We start from the raw sequence: 25,520 nt of genomic DNA on the forward strand, positions 1-25,520 counted from the left end.
ATCCTTCTCCTTGGCCACAGAGATGAGCATGGGCCCATCACAGCAACCCATCCTCCTGGAGCTGGGAGAGAGAACACCACTTCCTTTGACTCTCCCAGTTGAAGGTGAGGCCCTGCTTCCTTTCCCAGGGAAGGAAGGATGTTCAACTGCTAGGCTGCTATAGACAGCAATGGCCACCGTGTGAATTTAGTTGCTGGACTCAACTCAGACTGCCTGAATTTGGGTCCTAACTCTTGAAATTTTTAGCTGTGACATCTGGGTCAAGTTATTTAACTTCTCTGTGCTTCGGTTTCTTCACCTGTAAAGTGATAATAGTACCAACCTCTTAGGGTTGAGGTGAGGATTAAACAAACATCGAAGTGCCTGGCACAGTGTCCTCCTACTCCGGGGCCAGCCCTCCTGGGTGTCAGCTCTTGTTATTTACATGGAGCACCAGAGCGCTGGAGTACTGGATCTTCCTAGCAATGTGAAGACACAGCAAAGCTTAGGACATTTCCTGTACAACTCCAGTTCCAAGGGCCAAATGCCAGACACACAGTAGGTGCCCAATAATATATTTTCTGGGAGTAGGATGGGGTTTTCAGTCTGCATCTATTCCCCTCTTGTCTCCTCAGCCTTAATCCAGTTAGAAAGAGGCTTACAGCATGATAATGCATCAAAGCTAAGCCACGGAAGATGGTCAATGTTAATAAGAATGAGGGGTTTTGTCTCGGATGTGTTTTGAGGGATTGATTGACCTAGGATTCAGTTAGAACTGGGCCAACCCAGGTTGCCATCCATGGGGCGGTGGCAGGACTCAGTCAGGGCCTGTGGTAGGGGCACGGCAGAGGTGCAGACAAAATAGGAAGGAGGGAGAGATCAGGGAGAAGAGGTAGAGGTGTCCAGGAGCATCTTCAAAGCAGCCTGGCAATAAGTGCTGAGGCAGGAAGCTCAGAGGCTGCAAACTTGTGGTCTGTAGGTGGCCCACAAAAGTGTTTTGTTGGGTCTGTGCCCTGCAGTGTTTTTCAATAATTTGAATGAGGCCTGGTGAGGTGGCTCACATCTGTAATCCCAGCACTTTGGGAGGCTGAGGTTGGAAGATTGCTTTGCTTGAGCCCAGGAGTTCAAGAACAGCCTGGGGAACATAGTGAGACCCTGTCTCTACAGAAAATAAAAAAATTAGCTGGGCATGGCGGCATGCACCTGTAGTCCCAGCTATTCAAGAGGCTGAGGCAGGAGGATCGCTTGAGCCCAGGAGTCTGAGGTTACAGTGAGCTATGATTGCGCCGCTGCACTGCAGCCTGAGTGACAGAGTGAGACCCTGCCTCTTAAAAAAAAAATGTGAATGAGTTGCCATGGCAAGGCGCTTTATCTGGCTTCCCAAAATGCAACCTTACTAATAGATTGTTTGGGCAACAATGTGCCCAGCCCCAGGAGAGGAGCTTGGCCTCCCAGGTTTCCCGGCCTCCCTTGCAGCTAAGGATGGTCATCCCAAACATTCTGGCCAAGAGACATGTAAATGCAGGTCTGCTGGCAGCTCTGGGAAAGCTATTGCTTTTCTAACACATTTCCTTCTCCCTGCAGATGTGAGATAGGAAGCTATGATAACTGCCATCACCTGAGCCTGAGGGAAGGGCCACAGAATCACTGAGACCCTGAACCCGAGGCTGTTGAGATTGAACTGTGGCCTCACAGCTGGCCTCCTCCACACTTGTTTTGTAAGAAAAATAATCTGTAATGCTTAATCCATTATTGGCTATATTTTGCTATTGTTAAGAAATGTAGTCACCAACATTACAAAACCAAGAGACTACACATAAAAACCCAACACTGGAGCCGCGGATCCTCATGTCCCGTAGGGGGTAAGCCGAAGCAACAGCAGCATAACAATGGGGCTAACAGAAGAAAGAGCCCCTGGGGATTTATTGAGCTAGACAATGCTCTGGGTGGGAACGGGAGCGCCTCACACTGGTGGGGGCTGGAGGTAGTAGAGCTGGAGGTGTGGCCAGTTGGGGGGTGGGGACTGGCCCAGCAGCAGGACAGAGAGTAGCAGCAGCAGCAGCAGGCCCAGGACCCGGGCTGGGAGCAGTGGGTGCCGAGGGACCCTGGTGGGGAGGTGGGAGAGTGCTTAGGGTGGGGCCCAGGGAACCCGTAGTCTTCCCAAGGTCAGACCATCTCCCTCCTTCTGGAGACAGCTGGGGGGCACACCTGAGCCGCTGTGGGGGCAGGCAGACCTGGCCCCAGGGCCTCCTCTGGACTGGGACCAGCTCTTTCATCACAGGCACCAGAGCGAGCTGGAGTTCTGGCTGGGTGGGGCTGCTGAAGGGAAAGAAAGGAAGGAAATCACCGCAGGGCTTTTTCTCAGCCCCCAAGTCCCTTCCCAGTTCCTGTGGGACCCGTTACCTCTCAGGAGGGCTTCCTGAAATGTCCACAGGATGAGGGTCTCCCAGAGGGATGGAGGGATCAGCCTGGGAGGATAAAGGAGAAGAACTTGAGGCACAGGGTCCTGGATTGGGAGGGGTCCTCAGGTTGGCCTACTGGACATAAATGACCACATGGAAAGTGGCAGAATGTGGGAATTAAGCGTGGGAGCTTCTCTGAGCCACACTGCCAGGTTGGGTTCCCAGCTTGGCCAGCTTCCAGCTATGTGTTCTTGGCATGTCCCCACACCTCCCCATGCCTCATTTTCCCCATCTGTGGTCAAGGATGATGACAGTCCCCACCTCAAAGGGTTAACATGGAGACTAAATGAGTGAATCCAGGTAAAAAAAGTGGAGGAAGGGGCTGAGAACAGTGCCTGGTTCATAGTGAGTGCTCAGTAACTGTGTGAGCTATTCAATATTATCATCTCCATTTTCTATCTGATTCTGGAAGTATCCAAGCTCCCTGAGGACAGAGACTCTTCTGCAGGTGCCCATCCTTGTGCTGGGCCTAGCTCAGCAAGGGCTCTCCTCAGAGCCTGTCTTCCTGCCTGTGTTAGAATCGGCAGGTGCTTTAGGATCAAAGCCCCAAATGTTCCACCAGGGGCCAGGCCTGACCCCCTTTACCACCTGTCTCTCTGGAAGGGCCTTCCCACTCCTACACTTCTGCTCTATGGATAATGATGATAATAACAATGACACAAAATAAAAACAGAACAGCAATCCCGGCCACTGTCTTTACCGTAGCCACCTACTGTGCCAGGCATGGAGCCAGGTCCTTCATGACGTGGCCCTTCACCCTCACCCCCACCCTGGGAGGTGGGAAAGATTATCGCCATGTGAGCTGTGAGGAAGCTGAGGTGGAGCCCCAGTCTCCCTGGAAGGGAGTGCAGCGTGGCAGGGAGGAGGTAGGCTTTCGGGCCAGGCTACTGGGAGCTAAGCCTCCCTGGGGTCAGAGTTCTTGGCCAGTTTGGACCCTGAAGAGCCCCAAGGGCCCCTACAGTGCCTGGCCCACAGCCACGCAGACTCCAGCCTGGCTCCTGCATTCCTCAGCAGAGGGCTGAGGGCTCCTCACTCTCCTTGCCAAGTCTCTTTCCCTTTCCTTGCCTGAGAATCGGAATTGTAACCTCCATATCCTAGCACTGCTGCGCTGAGGAGCGGAGGAGCCTGTGTGTGTGGCTGCAGGCAGGGGAGTTCTGAGGCTGGCTGGGGAGGGCCAGGCCCTTCCCCCACAGTGTGTGGGCGCTTTTGCGTTGCATTTATGCAATCCGGGGGTGTAACCACATCTATGAGGCCTCTGGTGTGGCAGCTACAGCCTTGTATGTGTGGCTAGAGGGTCCCCTGGGAGCATTCTGGCCTCCAGGCCTCCCCCCACCTCACCAAAGCTCTCATTAGCTACAGCAAGGGCCTTGTTATCTCTTGGCCAAATGATTTTTCTCTCTGCTCCTGAGGAGTAGGGGTGTGGGGTGGAGGCTGGGAGGAGTTGAAACCACTCAGCCTCTGCAGGCCTGGAGTGGATGCGGACAGGGGAGGGGTGCTGGAGACTGCCTACCGTGACCTGGCTGTCTGCTGTCTGGGTGTCTGCTTCCTCCTCCTCCTCTCTTCCGGGTAACCTGAGGGCCAACAAAGTCATTGCAAGCATTCTCCTCCTCTGCCTAGTTCCCTTTGCCCCCTGTGGGGCTGGAAGGGAACCTCAGGGCAGGGGTCTTAACACAGATCAGGCACTATGGATGAGCCTGGGTGTGTCCTCCACATGTATTTTTCAGGGGAATTTTCACCAAATTATCAAGAGTCTGTGACCCCCAGAAGGGTAAGGGGGCCTCTTCATCTCAGATTGGCTTTCTCAGCCACTACTTTCTCAGCTAATCCCCCAGCCAGGAACTGAGGCTTCTGGCTCTCTTTCCCTCCAAAACACCAGAGACTCAGACATCTCCAAGTTCCCAGGGCATGTGTGGAAAGCCCCACCCCCATTCCTGCCTGCATCATTTTAAATCACTGTCAGTCTTAGTGGGTCTTCTTTGAGGACTGGGATTCCAACTCAGACCTCCCGGCCCATAGAATCCAACTGTTTGAGCTCTGCTCCCATCTCAACTCCTTTCTCTTAGGTGTGCAAGCCCCCAGCCTCTGCCCCCTAGGGTCACAACTGTTTGAGCCCCTGAAATGCCTCTTTGGGGACTCAAGTCTCAAGCTGCTCAGCATGAATGCCCCTTCCAGACCCAGACGTCCACACCACTAGCCATTGTCTTCACTAGGGGCCAGGGATCCTGCCCTGCAGCTGCAAGACCACCAGCTTTATTTAGACCTAACACACTGAGGGATATGGATATTTCCTCAGCTCCCACCCAATAAGGGATGCCAGCTCATGGGTCCCTAGCCTCTGCCCCAGTCAGACACCTGCTGTCCAATCCCCTGAAACTTCTATTTGGGACCCAGGTGGTTAGTACCCCAGCCCCTCTCAAGGTCCAAGCCCTCACCCCTGGCCATCTTTAGAGGCCACAGTATCCACCACCTTCCTCACTTCCAGCTTCCCAACCTGCGGATCATACTGTCCCTGCCCTCCGGAAACTCAAATGGCACCCACCTCCCTCCCTCCCCCCTACTCCTGCTCAGCCCCTTTTCTCCTCCTTTCCCTGGTGACGCAAGGGGAGGTCACAGCTCCAGAGCTCCCATTCTGCCCAATCTCAGCTCTTCCCAGGCAAGTCCAATCAGAGGCCATGGCAGGCAGCCTCATTAGTTGCTGCAGCCAGGAGCCTGAAAGAGGGGAGGGGGTGAGGGAAGCACCACAGGAAACCAGAGCCCCAAGGCAAGGGCTCTGGAGGAGGGTGGGCCCAGGCATCTAGTAACTTCTATATCCTTGGAGGCATGGACACAAGCCTCATAAAAATCGCATAACAATCACAGGGCTGGAGCTGTTCAGCATACAGCTGAATGCTCATACCAGCCCTACTGCAAAGTAACCAAGGGAGGATTTGAACCCAGGCTGATTCCAGAGCCTGTGATGATCTCCAAACTGACTGGGAGCTCTCCAGGGGGGTTCCTTGGAGGCCTCAGGAGAGGTGTGTTGTTAGAGAGAATGACTGAGTGATGAAGCTGTCTCATCTGCCTGACAATTGTGTCTTCTTTTTTTTCTAATTTTTTTTTGTTGAGACAGTCTCATTCTGTCACCCTGTATAGAGTGTTGTGGCATCATTGTAGCTCACTGCAACCTCTGACTCCTGGGCTCTAAGTGATCCTTCTGCCTCAGCCTCCTGAGTAGCTGGGACTACAGGCACGTGCCACCATGCCTCTTGCTCAGGCTAGTCTCGAATTCTTGAGCTCAAGCAATCCTCCCACTTCAGCCTCCCAGAGTGCTAGGATTACAGGCATGAGCCAGCATGCCCAGCCTGTGTCTTCTTCTTGTCTAAGAGCCTCTTATACTAACACCATTCCTACATGGCTACATTGAAGTATGATCACCTCCCCTTGAAGCCTTCCCTCCAGGTGGGGTCGGGTGCCAGATTTTCTCCCAGAACTGTCTCCTGAACTGTTTGGGTCAGGCTCTGTCTCCCCCTAATCCAGAGGCATTGAGGGCAGGGCCAGATCTGACTCATCTCCTGGCCCATAGGCCCAAGGTCCGCTCAGTGAAGAGGTGAATGAATGAGTGAGTGAATGACACATGACTCCCTCAGGGCTCTTCCAGTCTTTGTACTCTGAACGTGGTGAATCTGGTGTCACTGTGAGGCAGAGGGATGGTGCAGTGAGGAACCAGCTCCTTACCACATCAGTGGTTCCTTCCTTCCTTCTCTAAGGCATGCCAGCTCTCCATGGAAGTTTCTCTGTGGAAACAAAAAGGTTAGGTCTCCCCTGACTCTTCCCACTCAAAACCCTCTCCCTGGGTTTCAGTCATGCCCTCACTCGAACAGTGACCACTCCGTTCCCTGAGTCCCAGACCCTACATACAGCAGGTCTCCTGGGCTACAACCTGTGCACAAATTCACCACCTTCTCCTAAAATCTGCCCTCCTCTTGTGTCTTCTTATGCGAGGGTGACTCTATAATCCCCCCAGGAGCAGAAGACAGAAGCTGGATGGTTGTTCTAGAATCCACCAAGCCCCTTTCTCCTGCAGAACCCAGGAGGTCCAGGTCCCCTAAACCCCCTGGGATATCCCGCAAATCTCTCACTTTCACCTGGGCCCCAAAAGGAGCTCAACAGTTCCCTTCCCAACCCTCTTCTCCCCCAGTCTTGGGCTGGCACCATCTGCTCTCCCTCAGAACCCAGGTACCTCTCTTTTCTCCAGAGACATCTCACTGTTGCCTGTGACCTCAACCACCAACTCGACAATATTTTCTAAAGATACCCCCTAAGCTCCAGCCTTGTGCACACACCTGCCTCTGAGTAGCCCCCCTGGACATACCTCAGGATTTCATCTCATGAGGTTGCAAGGTAAGTTTGGCATCTTTCCTTTTACTCCTCCCTTTCCATCACCCAGCCCCCCACAGCCCATCTACCCCCAGCACTGTCCCTCCACCCGCAATTCTCTTTGCCTGTCTCTTTTTCTCCATCCGTAAGGCCTTGGCCTGGCTCAGGCTTCATCCCCATTGCCACAGCCTCCTCCCTGGCCTCCTCCCTCACAGCCTCCAGTAGGTCCCTCACTTGGTCCCAGAGGGATCTTTTGATGCCCAGAACTGACCTCACTCCTCCTTGCTCACAGTCCTCTGTGGTTTTATAGAGAAAAGTACAATCTCTTAGCTTGACAGGCAATTCCTTTCATGATCTGGCTATGGCCTCCTCTCTCACTAGTCACCCCCAGGCACCCTGTATTCCCCAAGCATATCATGATTTTATGCCTCCACGGCCTTGCACAGGCTGTTCCCACTGCCTGGAAGGTCTCTCTTTCCTCAAACCACTTAACATCTCTCTCCCTTTTTTCTTTCTTCAAAATAAACTCAAGTGTCAGTTTCCCTTTGATACCTCCCCCAATCTCCCACCTGACATAGGCACCCCTGCTCTTGGCTCCCACAGGGCCCACCCCAAACCTCTAGCACCACGACCATCCTGCATGAGGGTAGCCCATGTGCATGGTCTCTCCTTTCAGGTCTTGAGCACCGAGAGCCTCAGCCCTGAGTGACTCAGCTCTGTATGCCTGTGCCTAGCACAGGTGGCACCCTGAGGCCCAGGTCACTCTTCACCTTGACAGGCTTGTCTCTCTCAGAGCTCGAAGCAGAAGCTCAATCTAACTTACATGACTTCTGAGGGATGTGGCTTGTCCCCCCACAGGCTGTGTGTCTGTGAACATGTGATCTCTCCCTGAGCCTCAGTCTTCCATGAGTAACAGGACAAGGGATGAGGATACCTACCTCACAGAGAAACTGGGAGAGTTAAATGAGACTCCAAACAAGCTCTGGCGTCAAAGAGAAACACAGAAGCTTCTCTCAACCCAGGGAAAAAGTGATCAGAGGAACAAGTTTCTCCTTTAAGGATGGCTCAACAGCTTTGAAGCAGTATAGTTTTCAAGACAATATAGTATTGTTTACAGAGCTGTTAACAACATTTTCTTTAAAAGAAAGTTCTGTCACTAATATAGGGTGTCCCAAAAGTCTCCATACAAAGGAAAAATTTTGTAATGAATATTTTGTAAATAAAAGTACATTTAGCTAAAATTTCCCATTTTCCCTATGTATGGTGACTTTTGGGACACCCTGTAGATTAAAATCTCATTTTTCAGTTGTGGACATTGAAGATAACATTTCTCAGTTATTTCAAGTGATACAGAAATATTGTCCAGGTACTTATGGAAGTCATAAAACAATGGTTATTGCTGAGTTGAAGATTTCACAGTGAGCTTGCTTGGCTTTTCTTAAAGGTGCTTCATATTAAAAACATACAGGCTTAATGTACCCCTATGGTGTTAGGATGAACAATTTACTTATTACCTTCCTACAGTAGCACAGTTTTATTTATTTATTTTATTTATTTATTTATTTTTTGAGACAGAGTCTCGCTCTGTTGCCCGGGCTAGAGTGAGTGCCGTGGTGTCAGCCTAGCTCACAGCAACCTCAAACTCCTGGGCTTAAGGAATCCTACTGCCTCAGCCTCCCGAGTAGCTGGGACTACAGGCATGCGCCACCATGCCTGGCTAATTTTTTCTCTATATATTTTTAGTTGGCCAGATAATTTCTTTCTATTTTTAGTAGAGACGGGGGTCTCACTCTTGCTCAGGCTGGTCTCGAACTCCTGACCTCGAGCGATCCACCCACCTCGGCCTCCCAGAGTGCTAGGATTACAGGTGTGAGCCACCACGCCCGGCCAGTAGCACAGTTTTAAATAAGGTGATTCTTGGCCGGGCATGGTGGCTCATGCCTATAATCCTAGCACTCTGCGAGGCCAAGGTGGGTGGATCATTTGAGCTCAGGAGTTCAAGACCAGCCTGAGCAAGAACGAGACCTTGTCTCTACTAAAAATAGAAAGAAATTAGCTGCACAACTAAGAATATATAGAAAAAATTAGCCGGGCATAGTGGCGCATGCCTGTAGTCCCACCTACTTGGGAGGCTGAGGCCGGAGGATTGCTTGAGCCCAGGAGATTGAGGTTGCTGTAAGCTAGGCTGATGCCACAGCTCTCTAGCCCAGGCAACAGAATGAGACTGTGTCTCAAAAATAAAATAAAATAAAATAAAAAATTAAATAAGGTGATTCTTGACAGTATTTTCCAAAAAAACAAAACAACAGAAGCTACAGTGCAATTTTTGTGTTTGCTTTGTTCACTTTTGTCTCCCATGCTGGCAGGTCAGTCTCTAGGGCAGGGATGGTGTCCTGTCTGGATTGTGGCTTGGTGTCTAGCACACAGTGGGTTGGTCCTCAATCAACATTTGCTCATCGAATGGGGAACAAGCAAAGGTGAGAGTGAACAGGCCGGCCCAGGTGGCACACAGAGTCCCAGGGCCCTGTCTCAGTTTCTGGACTCCTGTGGTTGCAAAGCCCCTCCCATGCTCACCTGTTCTCCAGCTGGGGCTTCAGGTAGAAACTCAGCCTCCTCATCAGTCTCATTGATGACTTCCTCCCACTGCCACACTCCACACAGAGGGCTGGAGAGATCAGCAGCTGCCACTTCTTGTTTCTGGAAGAGGAGGAGTTTTTGAGGTCAGGGAGGGCCAAATTAAGGCAGAAGAGGAGGTAACAAATGGAGATGGAAACAGGCTCAGGTGTGGAGCTGGGAATAGAATGGGAGGTGAAAAAGGGCCAGTGTGGGGCTAGGGTTGGGAAGGGGGTAGAAAAAGGAACAGGAGAGGGTTTGGTGCCAGGATCAAGGATTGGGTTAGAGAAGAAGTTAAAGACTGAGATGGTCGTGAGGGGAGATGTGATAGGCATGAGTCAGGGTTGGGTCAGAGTTGGGCCTGGCATGGGCCTGGGGCTGGCAATGTGTTTGGGGCTAGGATTTGAGGCAGAGAGAGTTATAGAAGTGTTGAGGTTAGGGTGGGAGCCCCTTTGGCAGCAATGTGAATTAGTGGTTTCACAAGTGGGCTGACTGCCCAGAGCTCTGGGGTCATGAGCTGGGCCAGGTATGAGGGTCAGAGCAGGGATGTTTGGAATTTCTGCCTTGGTAGTCTCCAGAGTATTCCAAGGGTGCTAGGCCCACCTGCCGAATGGCCTCGATCTCCAAGCCCAGCGACGGGGGCAGCAGATTGGTCCAGCCCACTCTTCTTCCCTGGGCCTCTTCTGGTAGCCTAGCCACACAGTCAGGAGGGGGGAAGGCTGCCTCCACGCCTGCCTGCCACTTGTCAGTCAGCCTACACTGGGCTCCATGCCCTGCCCACCTTGGGGCTGGAGGTCAGGTATCCCTGCCCTTGGGCTCCCCTCCTGCCTCCTCCCGTCCCCGATGTTCCACTCACTCATCCGGCCCCTCACGGGTCTGACTCAGCCGCTCTTCTAGGCGTGAGATCTCCAGCCTCAGTTCCTGCAAAAGAGGCAGTTGGAGGCACACCTGGCTCTCCAATCTTCCCACCTCCCACTGCTGGGCCCCTCTTCCAAGGTCCTTTATACTTCTGTGACTTCTTTGGGTTCCCCAGACACATACTGCCAAGGGTTAAGGAGAAGAAAGCAGTGACAGAAACTTAGGAAGCCAAAGAGAAACAGAGAGCAACAGGAACCCAGGAGGTATACCACAGCCAGGAAAATTGAGAAGGCAGGCAGAGGCAGAGGGAAAAATGAGAGACAGATGGACACGGACTCACAGAGAGGCAAGAGAAACATGGGGTGTAGAGACTCGTAAAGACCCCAGCCACACAGAGAAGAGTTGCCCAGGGAGACAGAGACACAGAAAGGTAAGGAGAAGAGAGGCAGTAAGACACCCACAGAGAATGAAAGTGAATGGAAGACAGTATAAGAGAGAGGAAGGAAGGAAAGAAAAAAAGTGAAAAGGCAGAGACAGAAACAGTCATACAGTAGGGATGGAAAAAGCAAGAGGTGGAGACTTGAAAAAAGATTGACAGAGTAAGAAAGAGACACAAGAAGAGGTAGCAAGTTCCAGAGACAGCAAAAGAGAATTGGTGAGGGCCAGGCCAGGCAGAGGGCCACTGTGGGTTGTGAGGGCAGCTGAGTTACCTGAGTTGTTATTCTGTACTCCTCCAAGGTCTTGGCCAGGCTCTCTGCACGGCGAGTGCGCTGAGAAAGCCCAAAGCTGACTGAGACTGGGCCCAGCCCCGCAAAGACACTGGGGCTGTTTGATGTGGGGGTTGGTTGGAGGGTTGAGGGACAAGATGAGCTTGAGGGAAGATCTAGGGCCTGAGAGAGAGCACCCGGCAGAAGGGCTTCCAGATCCCGAGGGTTCATGATTGTGTCCTGGGGAAACCTCTCCTGGCTGCTTATCCAGGCATCCGACTTAGGCAAGACTTCCCCTTCCAGACTGGGACAGGAGGCAGGCAGGCGCATGTGGAAGGCACCTCCCTCCTCAGCCCCCTCACCTCAGAAAGGATGGCATCTCGTTGGCAAATGAGGCGTTCACACTCAAAGAGCTGCCGCTGCCAAGGAAGAAATCCGTCCATTCATCTGGCCTCCCAGCCCTCCCCTTGGACTGCCATCCCTCTGCCCCACCCTACTCTCTTCAACCTCCAGAGCTGTCCCCGGACTTTAGGGATTTCAGCCCACCTGGGAGCTGCCTGGGTTGCCCTGGGAACCAGATGGCTTGACCCAAGACCCCTGATCTCACCAGGCTATGGTGGCTGAAACTGGAAATGGGAAAAATGGCACAGGGGATGGTGGGAAGTTGTCAGGCATTAGGGAGGGGCAGAACCTTCAAAGCATCCTTCTCCGTGGCCAGCTCCTCACTCCTCCTCTTCACTCCATCTCGCTCGGACAGCAGCTTCCCATTCTAGAAGGAAAGGCTGGTCATGTTCACTTCAGCAAATGGTGACGTTGATATTAACAGCAGACATTTGCTAAACATCTGACGTGCACCAGGCCTCATTCTAAACCTGTAAAGTTTTAGCTCATTTAATTCCTGTAACCACTCTGGTGGGACCTCAGCTTTAATTTCTCTGTGTGTGGACCCCCCATCTATAAAAATGAAGATAAAATAGGAGCTACTTCATGGGGTTGCTGTGAGAATTAGTGCTAACACTGAGCACTTTGTATGTGTTAACTCATTTCTTATTCCCCACTTTAAAGATAAAGGCAACTCAGGTACAGAGAGGTTGAACAACTTGCTCCAGGTCACACAGGTGGTAATTCATGCAAATACTGATGAACATTAACGAGCACAAAACATTTAGAACACATACCAAATGTTCTATAAATGTAAATATATCTATACACATACACACACATATATAACATATTTATATGCAGAATATATATTTATATAAGTAATTTTTAAAATTTATGTTATGAATTTTTTAACATACACAAAAGTAAAAAGAACAGTATAACGAAGCCCCGTTATCTGTACTATCACCCAGCTTCGATAATTATATGCATTTTCCCAGTATTGTTTCTTCTCTCCCCTCCAGATTTTTTGTTTTGTTTAGATTCTTTTAAAGAAATCCCAGGCAACATATTATTTCACCTGCAGCTACTCCAGCATTTATCTCCTACTTGAGGATTTTTCTTTTAGCAAAAGCACAATACCATTATCACCCTTAAGAAAATTAACAATAATTCCCTAGTTTCATCTCATGCTACCCAGTTTGTGCTCTTTTTTCATTTCATCTCACAGATGTCTCCTTACATTTAGTGTATTTGAATAAGGATCCAAACAAGGTCCACCATTGCTTTTGGTTGAAACATCTCATTTCTTTTTGTCTGACAGTAATTTCTCCCCCACCCCCATTCTGGTACTCTTTAGGTCCTTTATCTGTGGAAGGAACCAGGCCATTTGTCCTGTAGGACTGGTGGGCTTTTTTTTTTTTTTCTTTTTGAGACAGTCTTGCTCTGTCATTGGGGCCAGAGTGCCGTGGCATCAGCCTAGCTCACAGCAACCTCGAACTCCTGGGCTCAAGTCATCCTCCTGCCTCAGCTTCCTGAGTAACTGGGACAACAGGCCTGCACCACCACACCTGGCTAATTTTCCTATTTTTTGTAGGGGTGTCACTCTTGTTCAGGCTGGTCTCAAACTCCTGAGCTCAAGCGATCCTCCTGCCTCGGCCTCCCAGAGTGCTAGGATTATAGGCGTGAGCCACTGCACCCGGCTGGATTGGTGCATTTGGATTTGGTTGATTGCACTCTCATTCCCTGTGGTGATGTTGACCGTGTTCCACCTCCTTTCCTTCTTTTCCTTCTTCCCCTCCTTTCTTTCTTTTGAGATGGGGCTCTGTTGCCCTAGGCTGGAGTGCACTATAGCCTGGAACTTCTGGGCTCAAGGTATACTCACGTTTCAGCTCCCCTAATACATAGGGCTACAGGCTTGCACTATCCCGTCTGGCTACTTTTTCCCCATTTTTCTGTAGAGAAGGGGGTCTCACCATGTTGACCAGGCTGATCTCCAACTTCTGGCCTCAAGTGATCTTCCTGTCTTGGCCTCCCTAAGTGCTGGGATTACAGGCGTGAGCCACCTCGCCTGGCCTTCATCATTATTGCTTGTAAACTGATGGGTAGATCTGGAGCCTTGCCTCCAGACTCTTGAGTTTTTGGCAAGAAGACCTCATGATTAGCACTATACACATCATATTGTGCCATTCAGGAGGAATGCCGTGTCTGGCTGTCCTAACTATCAATGGTATCATCACCTCCAATTTTATAGAGGAAACTGAGGAGTACAAAGGCTAAGAAACTTGGCAAGGTCACATGGTGAGTAAGTGGACTCAAACACAAATCTGTATGATTCCAAATCCTGTATTTCTAACTCTCAGACTCTCTTTCAAGCTAGATGCACCTCTGGGTAAGAATGGAGGAACAAAGGGAACTAGCTTCATCCTTAGCCACAGGGAGCTCATATAGCCTAGAGGTGGAGAAGGACACAGAAGCAGATGATGACAATGCGTGAGGCATGCTCTGATGAGGTCTAGGGCCTGGGCACTGTGGGAGCAAAGATGATAGGCTTCCTGAGGATGTAGTGCTGAATCTTCAAGGGTGAGGACAGTTAGCTGGGAAAACAACTGGGTGGGAGAGGGTAGCCCATGCTAGTCATGAAATGGGACCTGAGAATAAAATGGCCTAAATTCAAGTCTAAAGTTTCCAGGCACCAAAAGCCTAGCAAGCTGTACTGAGTTTCAACATGAGATGGTCACTAGGGGAATGTGTTTTGGGGCACGGAAGTAGTCCAGAGTTCCTTTTGGACACACCCCCTCCTCCTGGCACCCCAGGAGGTATCATTCCAGCCTCTCTGTCTCTCTAGCTAGCTCCAAGTTCTCTGTCAGCAATGCTCCCTCTCAGTCTCGGTGAGTCTGGGCTGCCAAGTGAAGGGCAGAGGAAGGACAGGCCAGGAGTGCTGTGTCAACATCTGTCCACCTGGTAGGGATTTGCAGGCCAGATCCTGGGCCTCTCGGCAGGGAACCTGGTTACTCAGCTGCTCCTGCCTCCTTCTGCAGTAATCTGAGCCAGCTCTGTAGGTTTTCCATAGGAAGGCTGCCTGGACCTTCAGAGTGTCGGAGTGTCTTGTTACTCCAGCATTATTCTACTGTAACTTGAGAACTCCATCTATAGATGCTCTGTAGGCTGCTGCAGGGAGGGGAAAAGTGGAGGGGAGGGAACCAAGAATAGCTCCAGTTTATCGAGCGCCCAGGATGTCCCAGGTGCTGCTTCAGGCACTCGACCTGGCAGTGAGCCTTGCAGGGTAGGGGGGTAGGGAGGGAAAGGGCAGAAACTGCTGATTGCCACTCACCGTGCTTATTCCTTCTTCTGCTTTTGTAGGGGATTCATTCTCCACATTTGAGGGAAAGTGGGTCCCAGCCCCAGCCCTGGGGGTGAGTCAAGATGGAAATCTTGGCAGATGCAGGGAGCTCAACTGGTTAGCTAATGTAGCAGTCATCCTTGTTTGTTCTTGTTTGTTTGCCTCCCATTCTAGTGGCTGAAGAAGGTCAGATACTCTCCCCACCTCTCTTGCAGCTGGGGATGTTATGTGATTCAGTTCTGGCCAGTGAGATGTAAGAGAGGTCTGCTGGGGGTGGGTGTGGTGCTTCTGGAAAAGCTTTTTCCTTCTGATGAAAAGAGAGGAGCATTTGCTGGTGCCCCTATGCCCCACTTTGTCCTGCTTTGAATGAGAACATGAAGTTGGGAGCTGTTGCAGCCATCTGTGATCATGAGGCCATATGCAGACAAATAAACCAGTGAGTCACCAAACCAACCCAGAGTCCATCTCCTTCAAAACTTGTTAAAGAAATGAGTGTCCTGCAGTCTGAAGCCACCATTTCTTCAGTGTTCTCCTTGGAGCTGAAAGTGTTCTGGATCCATCAGTGGCCATGCAACCCATGCCAGGGAGTAGACTGGCTATGATTGTTGGATACCAGTGAGCTTTAAGTGGGGAGATTCTGCTAGAGGGCTTTAGGGAAAAATTTTCCTCATTCTTAAGAAGAGATGTTCTGGACGAAACCATTACATTCTGTCTGCACTCCGTGCTTCATAATATGGCATCCATCCTGCTGTTGAGATTCCCATTGCCCCAAGGGGGGAGTTTTATAGAGCCAGAGAATAGCAGAACAGCTTTGGATTTTAGTGTAAAAACCACAGTGCAAATAAATGTAGGACACAGAGATTTGAGGGGCACACATGACCTGCCCAGACTGGGCAGAGATCCTTAGAGCTGGGAGAGTAGCGTAGGAGAGTCAGAGAAGAAAGTAATAGGCTGAAAATGGGCCCTGAGCCTTCCCCAAACCCAGTGTTAGCTGTGAGGGGTAGAGGGGACAGATACAGAACCACAGAGCCCCTGGAAAGTCTGGGAATCTGAGAGGCCCTGGGTCCCTTGCCGGCTCCGTCTCAGGCATGACAATAGAGATGGCTATGTGAGGAGTAGAGGTGAAGATGACCCAGTGAGGCCTTAATGGGCTTTCATAGGTAAGCAGCCAAATGTCCTCTGGCCCTGGAAGGGTGTGGAATTGGCCAAGCAAGAGCCCCACCACAGAATAGGGGATGCCATCAGCAGATGCAGTGAGAACTATATGTCCAGAGATCCAAAGGCAATGCAGGCCTCCTTTGGATACCAGCATGTAGTAGTGACAAAGGCTGAAAACCAGATGGGACAAAGAACATCAATCTCCTGAATAGAAGAGATGACAGATGTTGATGGAGGACCGACAGCCTCTTAGGGCACTAGGAGTCTGAGTGGGTCTTCTGCAATTTAGATGCCACCTTGAGGATGGGGGTGGTGATGAATTTCATTGTTAACTGACGAGTTTCAGTTTCAACCTAAAAGAACTAGGTGGACCCAGAATGAACTAAGGTGATGTTTTCTGTCTCAGATGGAATGGAGCTTGAATTAGACATGAGGTTGAACTGGATCTCTTCATATGATGTGCTAATCCCTGGTGATTAATCCCTGTAACAACCCTACTGAACAGAAACCCTTCTCCAGGTTCTTAGAGAAAACGAAGGCTCCAATAGGAAAAGTCATATACCTAAAGGCTGCCTGTTTTGTAAGTGGCAGGGATGAGATTAAACTCAGAGCTGACTTTAAAGCCTATGTTCTTTTCACCATTAAAAAAAACTAATATATAAACAATGCTAGGTAACTTTTAGTGGGCATATCCTATGTGTCTTACCTTGTGCCCAAGACTTTATAAGTATCCTCTGGTTTAAATCTCATACAACCCAACGAGGGAAATGCTGTTGTTTTGCCCACCCTTATAGGTGAGTACACTGAGGCACACAGAGGAGAAGGACCAGCCCATGCTTATGTAGGTGGCCTCAGTGTGAACCCATGTAGGCCAGCCCAATGCCCCACACTCTTGTCAACCATGGTAGTTCTCACACTGTGTGATGTGACTTAAGAGACGCTCCCACACTATTGGGATTCTGAGGCCTCACCAAGCAGGCTTCTAGGGTTTTGGGGCCATCAGAGGGTAGAGCCAGGAAGACTCCAAGGACTGGGGAAGGGGTGAGGGAGGGTACTGGGCCTCAGCTCACCTCCTCCTGCAGAGTCTCCATTTCGGCCACCAGATGCTGCTGCTCTTTTTCCTGACCAACCCCAAGAGAGGACAAAGGCTTCATTTTCAGACTCCTTGCCCCCAAAGTGCCCTTCTCCCACCCCTGGGAACAAAACCAGGGCCTGAGTCATTGAAGAACAAGGCTGAGGAGATGGGTCCAGGGAGCCTGGGTGGTTCCTACTGTCCCCTTGTCATGAGAGGGATACCAGGTAGGCTTGAGAAAGTCTGGGATGAGCAGAATCTGGAATGAGGGAGGAAGCCAGGTGACTGCTCCCTTTTAACTCTATAGTCAGGCTCTGTTGCTCTGACTCCAGGAAAAAGGGAAGGGAGAGGGCACTTTCTTCCCTCTGGGCCAGACTCACTGTCTGCCGGGCCTGGGCCAGAAGGCTGCGATTCTGTTCCTCCAGGCTCTTGGCCAGAGTCTTCAGGTCCTCCAGCTCCTCATCCACAGCCTTGGCAAACTGTAGAGCCTGCTGGGTGCTGAATGGGGGGTGGGAGCAGATGGGCCACATGAAAGAGAGGAAGGCAGAGATGCACAGAGATAGAGCTACTCAGAGAGACAGCAGCAACAGAGCTGGGGGCAGGGGCAGAGACCCAGAGAGAAAAGGAGGGAAAGAGACCTTGTGTGGTGTACAGAGACCCAGTTTCTTTTATTTTTTATTTTTTGAGACACAGTCTTGCCCTGTTGTGCAGGCCAGAGTGCGTGGCATTAGCCTAGCTCACAGCAACCTCAAACTCTTGGGCTCAAGTGATCCTCCTGCCTCAGCCTCCCAAGTAGCTGGAAGTACAGGTGCTCGCCACTGTGCCTGGCTAATTTTTTGTTTCTATTTTTAGTTGGCCAGCTAATTTTTTCTATTTTTAGTAGAGACAGGGGTCTCGCTCTTACTCAGGCTGGTCTCAAACTCCTGTCCTTAAGCGATCCTCCCACGTCGGCCTCCCAGAGAGCTAGGATTACAGGCATGAGCCACTATGCCCACCCCCAGTTTCAACCTAAAAAACTGAGGAGGTGGGACAGAGACCTAGAGAGAGTAAGGGAGTAAAACAGGGAGACCATGACAGACATGAAGGACGACCAAGCACAGAGAAGGAAAGGGCCAATGATATGGAGACTCAGAGAGGGAAAGAGAAGAATAAAGAGAAGTCTGAACCCTAGAGGGAAAGATAAACAGACCAAAACAGAAAGGCTGAGAGACATGATCAAAGAGAGACACAAAAGAGAAAGATAAGGCCAGGTATGGTGGCTCATGACTGTCATCCTAACACTTTGGGAGGCCAAGGTGGGAGGATTGCTTGAGGCCAGGAGTTTGAGATTAGCCTGGGCAACAAAGCAAGATCCAGTGTCTAAAAAAAATTAAAAAATTAGCTAGGCATTGTGGCATTGTGGCATAGGCCTGTAGTCCCAGCTACTTGGGAGGCTGAGGCAGGACGATCTATTAAAGCCAGGAGTTTGAGGTTGCTGTGAGCTGTGATGATGCCACTGCACTCCAGCCCGGGAGACAAAGCAAGACCCTGTCTCAAAAAAAAAAAAAAAAAAAAAAAAAAAGACAGACAAAAGAAAGAAAGAAAACGAAGACAGAAAGGGGAAAAGAAGAAAGGGACAGGTATAGAGTCAAAGACATAGAGAGGGAGATGCAGAGAGCAAGTGGAAGAGAGAGAAGGTGGGGGCTTGCAGGGAGGATGGAGGGAGGGATGCCCAGGAGTGTCGGTGTGCGGCCCAGCCCACCTGCGAAGCTGCTTGCGCAGGGCCAATATCTCCTCCCCAAGGCGTGCAGAACTCTCCTCTGCTGTCTCTACGCTCCGCTGGAGTTTGGCATTCTCCCCGGCCAGACGTCGGTTGCTGAGCTCCAGGTCCTCTAGGCTGTTCAGCAGGTCAGCTGTGGCAGGCCTGGGGGCAGGGAAGGGACCAGGGTCACTGCCCACAGCCTCTGCCTCATTTTCTCAGGTCATGGTGGGTGCTAGTCATGGGGATATATGGCTCTTCTGGAGAAAGAGAAACAGTAAACTCTTCCGTTCTCCCTGAGCTGTTAGCAAAAGTTCTGTCCCTCACCCACTTCCCAGAAGGACCCCAACCCCTACCCAGGCCTCAGCAGGCTGGAGGGTACAGGGCTGGGGCTGGAAGGGAAGGGAGGGGTCTGAGGATAGGTACAGCTCGGGTCTGGGGTCTTCGCCTCCGAAGCTCTCCAGGTTTGCTGGCTCCTCAGCTTCTGGGCATCCTAGAGTGAGAAAGACAAGAGGGTGTTGGGCCCCCTGGTGACCTTAATAGTTCAGGTGCCCTAGGGCTGTGGGCTTGGTCCTCCTCTGGCTTCCACCCTCATTTTTGTGGTGATCTCATGGGCTCGTAGGGCTGCAATTATACCCATTGCTTATCTCTACCTTGAGCTCAGGCTGGATCTCCCAGATAACCCCAACCCCCCACATTCTTTATGCCCAACACTGGGCAACACCTCAGCTTCTCCAAACCTATTCCTCTCCCCAGTTCTCCCACCATCCACCCAGCCACTAGGCTGAACTGGCTCCCTTCTCCTCACCCCTATAGCAGAGCACAGGCCTGTTCCCCCAGTTTCCCAACCCCTGACTCTCTCTGCTCCATCCTTAATCTCTGTCTCCATGGGCCTGTCCTGGCTCAGGCTTCACCCTCTCCCCCGGGCCTTCACGATAGCCTCCTCCCTGGCCTCCAAGCCTCCAGTCTCTCCCTTTTGTCCTTCCCCTGCATGGCCCCAGAGCTGTTCTTCACCTACTCTGCTCACAGCCCTCCCCTGGCTCCCAAGCCTGATGGAGAAGGTTGAAGAGAATGTCAAGAAAGCTGCATTTGTGGTTTTGTTTTTGTTTTTGTGAGGCTGGAGAAATACACATGGTCACTTTTTAATGGAGCACCTACTAAGTGTGACGTCCTAGGGGAACGATGGTGAGAAAACCAACCAACCAAACCCCTGGGCAGGTGGCCAACCAGATAATCAGATTTCCTTTGCAGAAGGAAAGGCTGCTGGTCTGTGAGTGAGCATGGAGAGCAAGGGACCCTAGCCTGGGGTATCCCAGGGCTTCCCTTGTGCCCAAGGTATAAAGGATGAAGAAAGGTGAGGAAAGTCTAGGCCAGGAAAACAGCCTGAGCAAAGGCCCATGGTGGCAGGTGTGGGGCACATTCAAGGAAGGGGAGCAAGGCCAGAGGGCCTGTGAATGCCTGAATGCCTGGACCAGAGTGAGGAGAAGGTGGCTCAATGAAGATGGCAATGATTGCACAGATATGGGTGGGGCCTTGTAGGCCTTTATAATAGGGCTAGTGTTAGGAGTTGAAAACAACCCTGTGAGGCGGGAAAAGCTCCAAAGTTCAGGGAAGGATTGGGGGGGCACCTACACGGCCAAACTCACACCTGCAGGCTAGAGCAAAGGTCCTGGGTCTCACCGTATCCCTTGCTCTGCCCTGGGTGGGGAAGTCCCCACATTGTCTGACCCTGGGCCTGCCTGCTTCATTCTATATATAGTAATCTCACCAGATGGCAGCTGCTGGGAGGTCAGGGCTCCCTCCAAGGCGGTCTCCTCTTCCAGCTCTAATCCCCTGCATCAAAGGGATGAGGCTTAGAGCCTGCCTGCAGTGCCCCTCAGTCCCGACTAGCTACAGGCAGGGGGATTGCGGGTGGGAGGAGGGGACCAGGTCAGGTGAGAGTGGGCACCATGGGGAGAAAGGTGAGGCCAGATGGCGAGCGCCTGGGGCCAGATGGAAAAGCAGGAGGGGCAAGGACTGAGTTTGGTAAAGGGATGGCTCTGACAGCCCCTAAGCTGTACCCCTTCTCCAGTTCCCTTTTATTTCTGCTTCTCAGTCCCTCTACCCACCCCCTCCCAACTCCATCTCTTCACTTTTCTCTCCTCTTCAGCCTTATTCCAATCACTGCAGGTCCCTGGGCCTAAAGAGTGCTGGCTGCAGTAAGCAGTTATGACATTAGATCTTAGGAAGGACTTCCCTGGGGAGGATGGCGTGCAGGAACTCACCCACGCAGTTGACAGGCAGCGATCCAGTCCCGCATGACGACCAGGAAGGTGTTTAAGTCCACCCTGGCCTGAGGGCCCTCCCTGTTGGGGTCCAGGCTGTGGGCCAATGTTTGGAGGCGGGTATCCTGGGGGCCCCGGCCTGTCACAGTCTCCAGGTAGGCCAGCACATGGGTCACAGCCACAGTGCCTGGGACAGAGCATGCAGTGAGGGAGTGTGGGGCAGATGGAGGGTGGGGGTTGTGGACAGGCAGTGGCTTGGGACCAGGAAATCACTGGCTAGGCTGGTGGCACCCTTGCCCATGGGCCAGTGGAGACACCTTGGACAAGTCCCTTCCCCTCTTCTGAGTCAACTTTTTCACCCGGAAAGGGGGCCCAGTCATTCCCACCTCACAGGCTGGATAAAAAGAGGACAGAGATGAGGGACAGCACCATGGTGGCTGCCTCTCCCCCTCGCTGGCTCCCAAAGCCCTGCCCTCTTCTGTCAATGTCCTGCAAGTTTTCCTCATCTAAGGCCTCCACCCCCTTATCCACTTCCTTTCCGAAGCTCCCCACAATCACTGACTTTGTTTCTCCAGGAATCCCAATAGGAGCCATAGGCCAGTTCTCTTTCTGAGAGTCCCTATTTCCCAGCCCTCTGCCACCTCCATTGCTCCCCAGCACCCCATCCTGCCCCCCACCTGTCCTCTGAGGGTCACAAGCTTCAAACGTGGAGTTGAGTATTTGCTCCTCCAAGCTGAGCAGCGGCCCCAGGTTTGCCTCGTCAGGCTGCTCCCAGAGGTAAGCTGAGGAGACAAGAGGGCCCAGCTCACCAGTGAGGAGGAGGAGGAGTGAGGGGTGACCTTGGCCTCTTGGCTCTGCAGAGAGGAGGGAATTCACTTGGAGCTGCCTGGATTTGGGGCTGGTGGGGAATAGCAGAAAACTTTGGGTGGGGGCAGCAATGGAGGGTTTTGAGTTACTTCCCTCCCCAATGTGGGGCCCATCTTTCAGGCTAGGAAGTCCTCCCTGCTGTCTAACCTTTGGTGCCCAATCAGCTCAGGAGCCCAGATAACTAACGCACTGAGATCACCCTTCCCTCTTCTCCAGCCTCCCAGGCTGGGCTCAGAAGGAGGCAGGGGCGGGGGCGGGCAAAGAAGAGAGGATTCTGGGAGGAGCTGAGGGTGAAAGGGGGCCCAGGAGCCAAGAACAATCCGATAATGCGCGGGCAGTCCAGATCGATCCCGCCTGCCACATCTCCGGTCTCCCAGCCCACCCTAGAGACCAGGTCTTTCTCCTCCCTGCATCCCCAGGAGAGGCTGGTGTCATTGCAGCCTGCGGCCAGGGGCCAGAGACACAGAAGGATGGGGGTGATCCAGGCAGGGTGGGCAGTGGGGGTGTGGTTAGGAGCTGGATCAGCTGTCAGAAGACCTGGGCTCAGAGCATAGATGCACGTCTGTGGGCAAGTCGCTTCTCCTTTCAGAGCCTCAGTTTCTCTACTGGTAAAATGGGGGGGGGGTGGAGTGATCCCCTTCACCAGGGCTGGAAGAGTTAGTTCTGAAGAACACACACACACACACACACACACACACACACACACACACACAGTGTGTCCTGGGGACTGTCTGTCCACTGCTGTAGCCACAGGCACTCAGTAAATGCTCTACGATATAGGAGGAGATACTCTACTCCAGGAGCCACAGGGCTAGAAATGACTTTCCCTGCCCTGGCCTTGGACTACCAGGTGCAATAGCTCACTGAGCACAGGCTGCAGGGTTGGGTACACTCAGGGGGCAACCTGGGTTTGGCCTCAGACATGCGGCAGCACCTGGGGCAAGTGACTCAACCTGTCTCTTCCCCCCCTGCCTTCCTCTGTCTCCATCTCTCCTTCTGGCTGTGTTCCTCCCTTTCCTTTGGGAGCCTCCAGGAGCTGGCTCAGCTCTCACCCACAGGTTCCTGGTGGCCTCACGCCCTCTGCTGGTGCAGACAAAGTTTAGATGGCAGTCACTAAAAGAAACGGCCTCTCCTCTGGTTCCTGCACCTTGGTGTCTGCCTCTGACTCTTCCCTCTGGAAAGCCTCTTGAGGCCTGGGGCCTGGAGAAAAGATGCAGGCTGTGCTGCTAGATGCCTGGGAGCCTCTCAGAAAGGGGTTCCGAGTCCCCCATCAGACTGGGCTCTTCCACTTAGCAGATGAGTTTCAGAGAGGCAACCCAGTGTCTTCCCCACAAGCTGGCTTTTATACCCATTCGGTCTGCCTCCACCCATTCATTCAACAACAGTAGTTGAGTACCTACTATGAGTCAGGCATTGCTCTGGGGCTGTGCCAACCAGTAGGGCAGCCACTCGCTATGCATGGCTCTCAAGCACTTGAACTGGGGGCAAGTGCAATCGGAGATAACTCTGTTAGCATAAAGTACCCGCTAGATCTTAAAGACTTGGTATTAAAAAAGAGACTATCTCAATACATTTTTATATTGGTTATATGCTGACAGGATATTAGTGTGGATACCTTATTATTACCATCATTTTACCTGTTTCTTTTTTCTTTAAAAAAATTAAAAATTACATATGTGGCTCATATACTTCCAAATGGTAGCACTGTTCTAGGGACTGGGAGTATCAGAGTGAACAAAACAGACACTGCCTTGTGCAGCTCATGCTCTAGTGCAGGAGACACAGACAAAACAGATGACACATAGATGTCAGCGCTATGAAGAGAAGTGAAGCAGGGCAAGACAGAGAGTGTCACAGGGCAGCTGCTTTACATAAAGTAAGAGGTCCCATCTGGGCAGCAATCTGTTAACAAATGGAGTGAGGGGTGAGCCTGCAGGTGACAGCGCATGGAAAGGCTTCTCTGCTCTCACACAGTTGGGCCTCCCCAGAGCAGATGACATAAAGGGTACAGACAGGGGGGCACTTAGTCCACCCTCCCTCCCTGCACCCACACAGAGGCTCAGCCACCCCAAGCCACCTCTCCTGAGTCACAGCCTCACACCCATTCACCCACTCCAATTCTCCTAGGTCAAACAAGGGCCCAACCACCTACTTTCTGCAGCAGGGCCGCCCGCCCGGCCTTCCGGGAGGTCCATGGGCTCTGCAGCTGCTAGTGAAACTACCAGCCTCCTTCCCTCACCAAGAGGGACTGGAAAGGGACCAGCTGCCTCAAGAGCTCCTGGAAGGACAAGCAGAGGAATGGCTTCTTCAGATCAGCCGCAGAGGTGGGGCCCTCCCTGCTCCACCTGTGCCGTAGGCCCTCTGGGTTCTCATAACCTGTTTGCCACCCCCGCCCGCCCCGAGCAGCTCCGCTGGGACCTGTTTTATAGAGGTGTGGGATGGGGAAACAGGGGCCCAAGGGGTAGGATCAAAGGGGGTGGTGGTGGGGGTCATTGCTTCCTCTCCTCTGCACAGCTTGTTATCTTAGCCTTGTCCCTCCCACCCAGTGACTTCCCTGTACCTTCCCCTCTTTCCCTGCAGCTTAGGCCCAGGCCTGCCTCACCCTCTCCCCAGGGCCATGCCTCAGCCTCCTCCCAGCCACCCAGATTCCAGGCTTCCCCACCAAGCTGTCCCCACAAGTCCCCGGAGCCCACCTGCCCCTCCCCTGCTCAATGCCCTTCCATGGCTCCCAGCATCCTGGGGACAGAGCTAAACCCAGGCCTTGACGCAAAAGGCCCTGCGTGGCCGGACCTGCCTGCCTCCCCACTGCAAATCACAGAAGATGCTCCAGCAGCTCGGAACTGCAGCTGCTCCCACCTCTGGGGCTCTGCCTGGGATACCCTCTTTGCCTTCCTGTCTGGGTGTGAATGTCCTCTCCTCTGGAAACATTTCTGATGTCCACCCCAGCTGAACAAGGTGCCGTGTCTGGGCTCCCCCATGGCCCTGGGCCGCTGCCATTCCTGCCACATTAGCCTGTATTTGGGCTGTTAGCCTCTCAGGTGAGTTTGATCCTATCTCTCCCCGGCTCCCAGGCCTCCCATGGCTTCTCAGTGCCCCTGGACTAAGCCCTAGCTCCTCAAGCTGGAGTGACACAGTGGTCCCTGCAGCTCTTTGTGTCTTTTTGTCACTTTTCTCTCCATCAGCCAACCTCTCGGTCCCTTCCTCATCATGGCCTGTGGGAGCTCAGCATCTTCCTCCAAACCTGCTGTTCCCCGGGTTTCCAGCTCAGAATGCCCACGGTCTTCATCTGTGCCCGGCCCCCACTTGCAGCTGCCCTGGGTGTCCCCTCCTCTGGGCACGATCACGCCCTGTCCTGTCTCCATTTGAACCAGGCTGACCCTACGACTTTGGGGCCAAACTCCAGTCAAGGCCACTTCCAGGAGAGAAAAGGGCACTACGGAGAGTTACACTGGACCAGGTGCCCCCCAGGGCTGACCCGGGCACCTTGGGCCTACAATCACGCAGGTGGCCCGGCCTGTCTGTCCTCACCAAGCGCTCCTAACACCCTGCTGTCCCCCGCCAGACAGATCTGTCGCTGACTGTGCTTGCAGGAGGCTTTTCGAATGTTCTGGAAACAGGGGTCTTTGAAGAGAGACCTTTCCAGGGCTGGACAGCCCTGCAGGGAGTAAAGGGGGTGACTGGATTTTGGGGTCTCTGGCTGGATTTTGGGGAGATCTCTGATG

General features: G+C 52.3%; 1 protein-coding gene across 2 annotated transcripts; it reads right to left on the reverse strand.

The window, feature by feature from the left end:
- Nucleotides 1–350: 350 nt before the first annotated feature.
- On the reverse strand, nucleotides 351–24,128 carry KASH5 (KASH domain containing 5). 2 transcript variants are annotated; one of them, XM_045531186.1, is made up of 19 exons: nucleotides 23,951–24,128; nucleotides 21,609–21,713; nucleotides 20,932–21,118; nucleotides 20,436–20,500; nucleotides 19,094–19,160; nucleotides 18,671–18,832; nucleotides 17,310–17,427; nucleotides 16,928–16,978; nucleotides 11,667–11,744; nucleotides 11,338–11,394; nucleotides 10,979–11,038; nucleotides 10,267–10,331; nucleotides 10,014–10,101; nucleotides 9,372–9,494; nucleotides 6,156–6,214; nucleotides 3,952–4,012; nucleotides 2,383–2,447; nucleotides 2,188–2,298; nucleotides 351–458 (listed from the first exon to the last, which is right to left on the reverse strand). In XM_045531186.1, the coding sequence occupies exons 1-19, from the start codon at nucleotides 23,991–23,993 to the stop codon at nucleotides 407–409; spliced, it is 1,617 nt and encodes a 538-aa protein (XP_045387142.1). In that variant the 5' UTR covers nucleotides 23,994–24,128; the 3' UTR covers nucleotides 351–406. The 2 variants fall into 2 exon arrangements, with proteins under 2 accessions (XP_045387142.1, XP_045387141.1); XM_045531185.1 differs by lacking the exon at nucleotides 351–458 and adding an exon at nucleotides 1,818–2,084.
- Nucleotides 24,129–25,520: the final 1,392 nt, after the last annotated feature.

The sequence above is a fragment of the Lemur catta genome, chromosome 19 (assembly GCF_020740605.2).
Source record: "Lemur catta isolate mLemCat1 chromosome 19, mLemCat1.pri, whole genome shotgun sequence".
Classification (NCBI taxonomy): Eukaryota; Metazoa; Chordata; class Mammalia; order Primates; family Lemuridae; genus Lemur; species Lemur catta.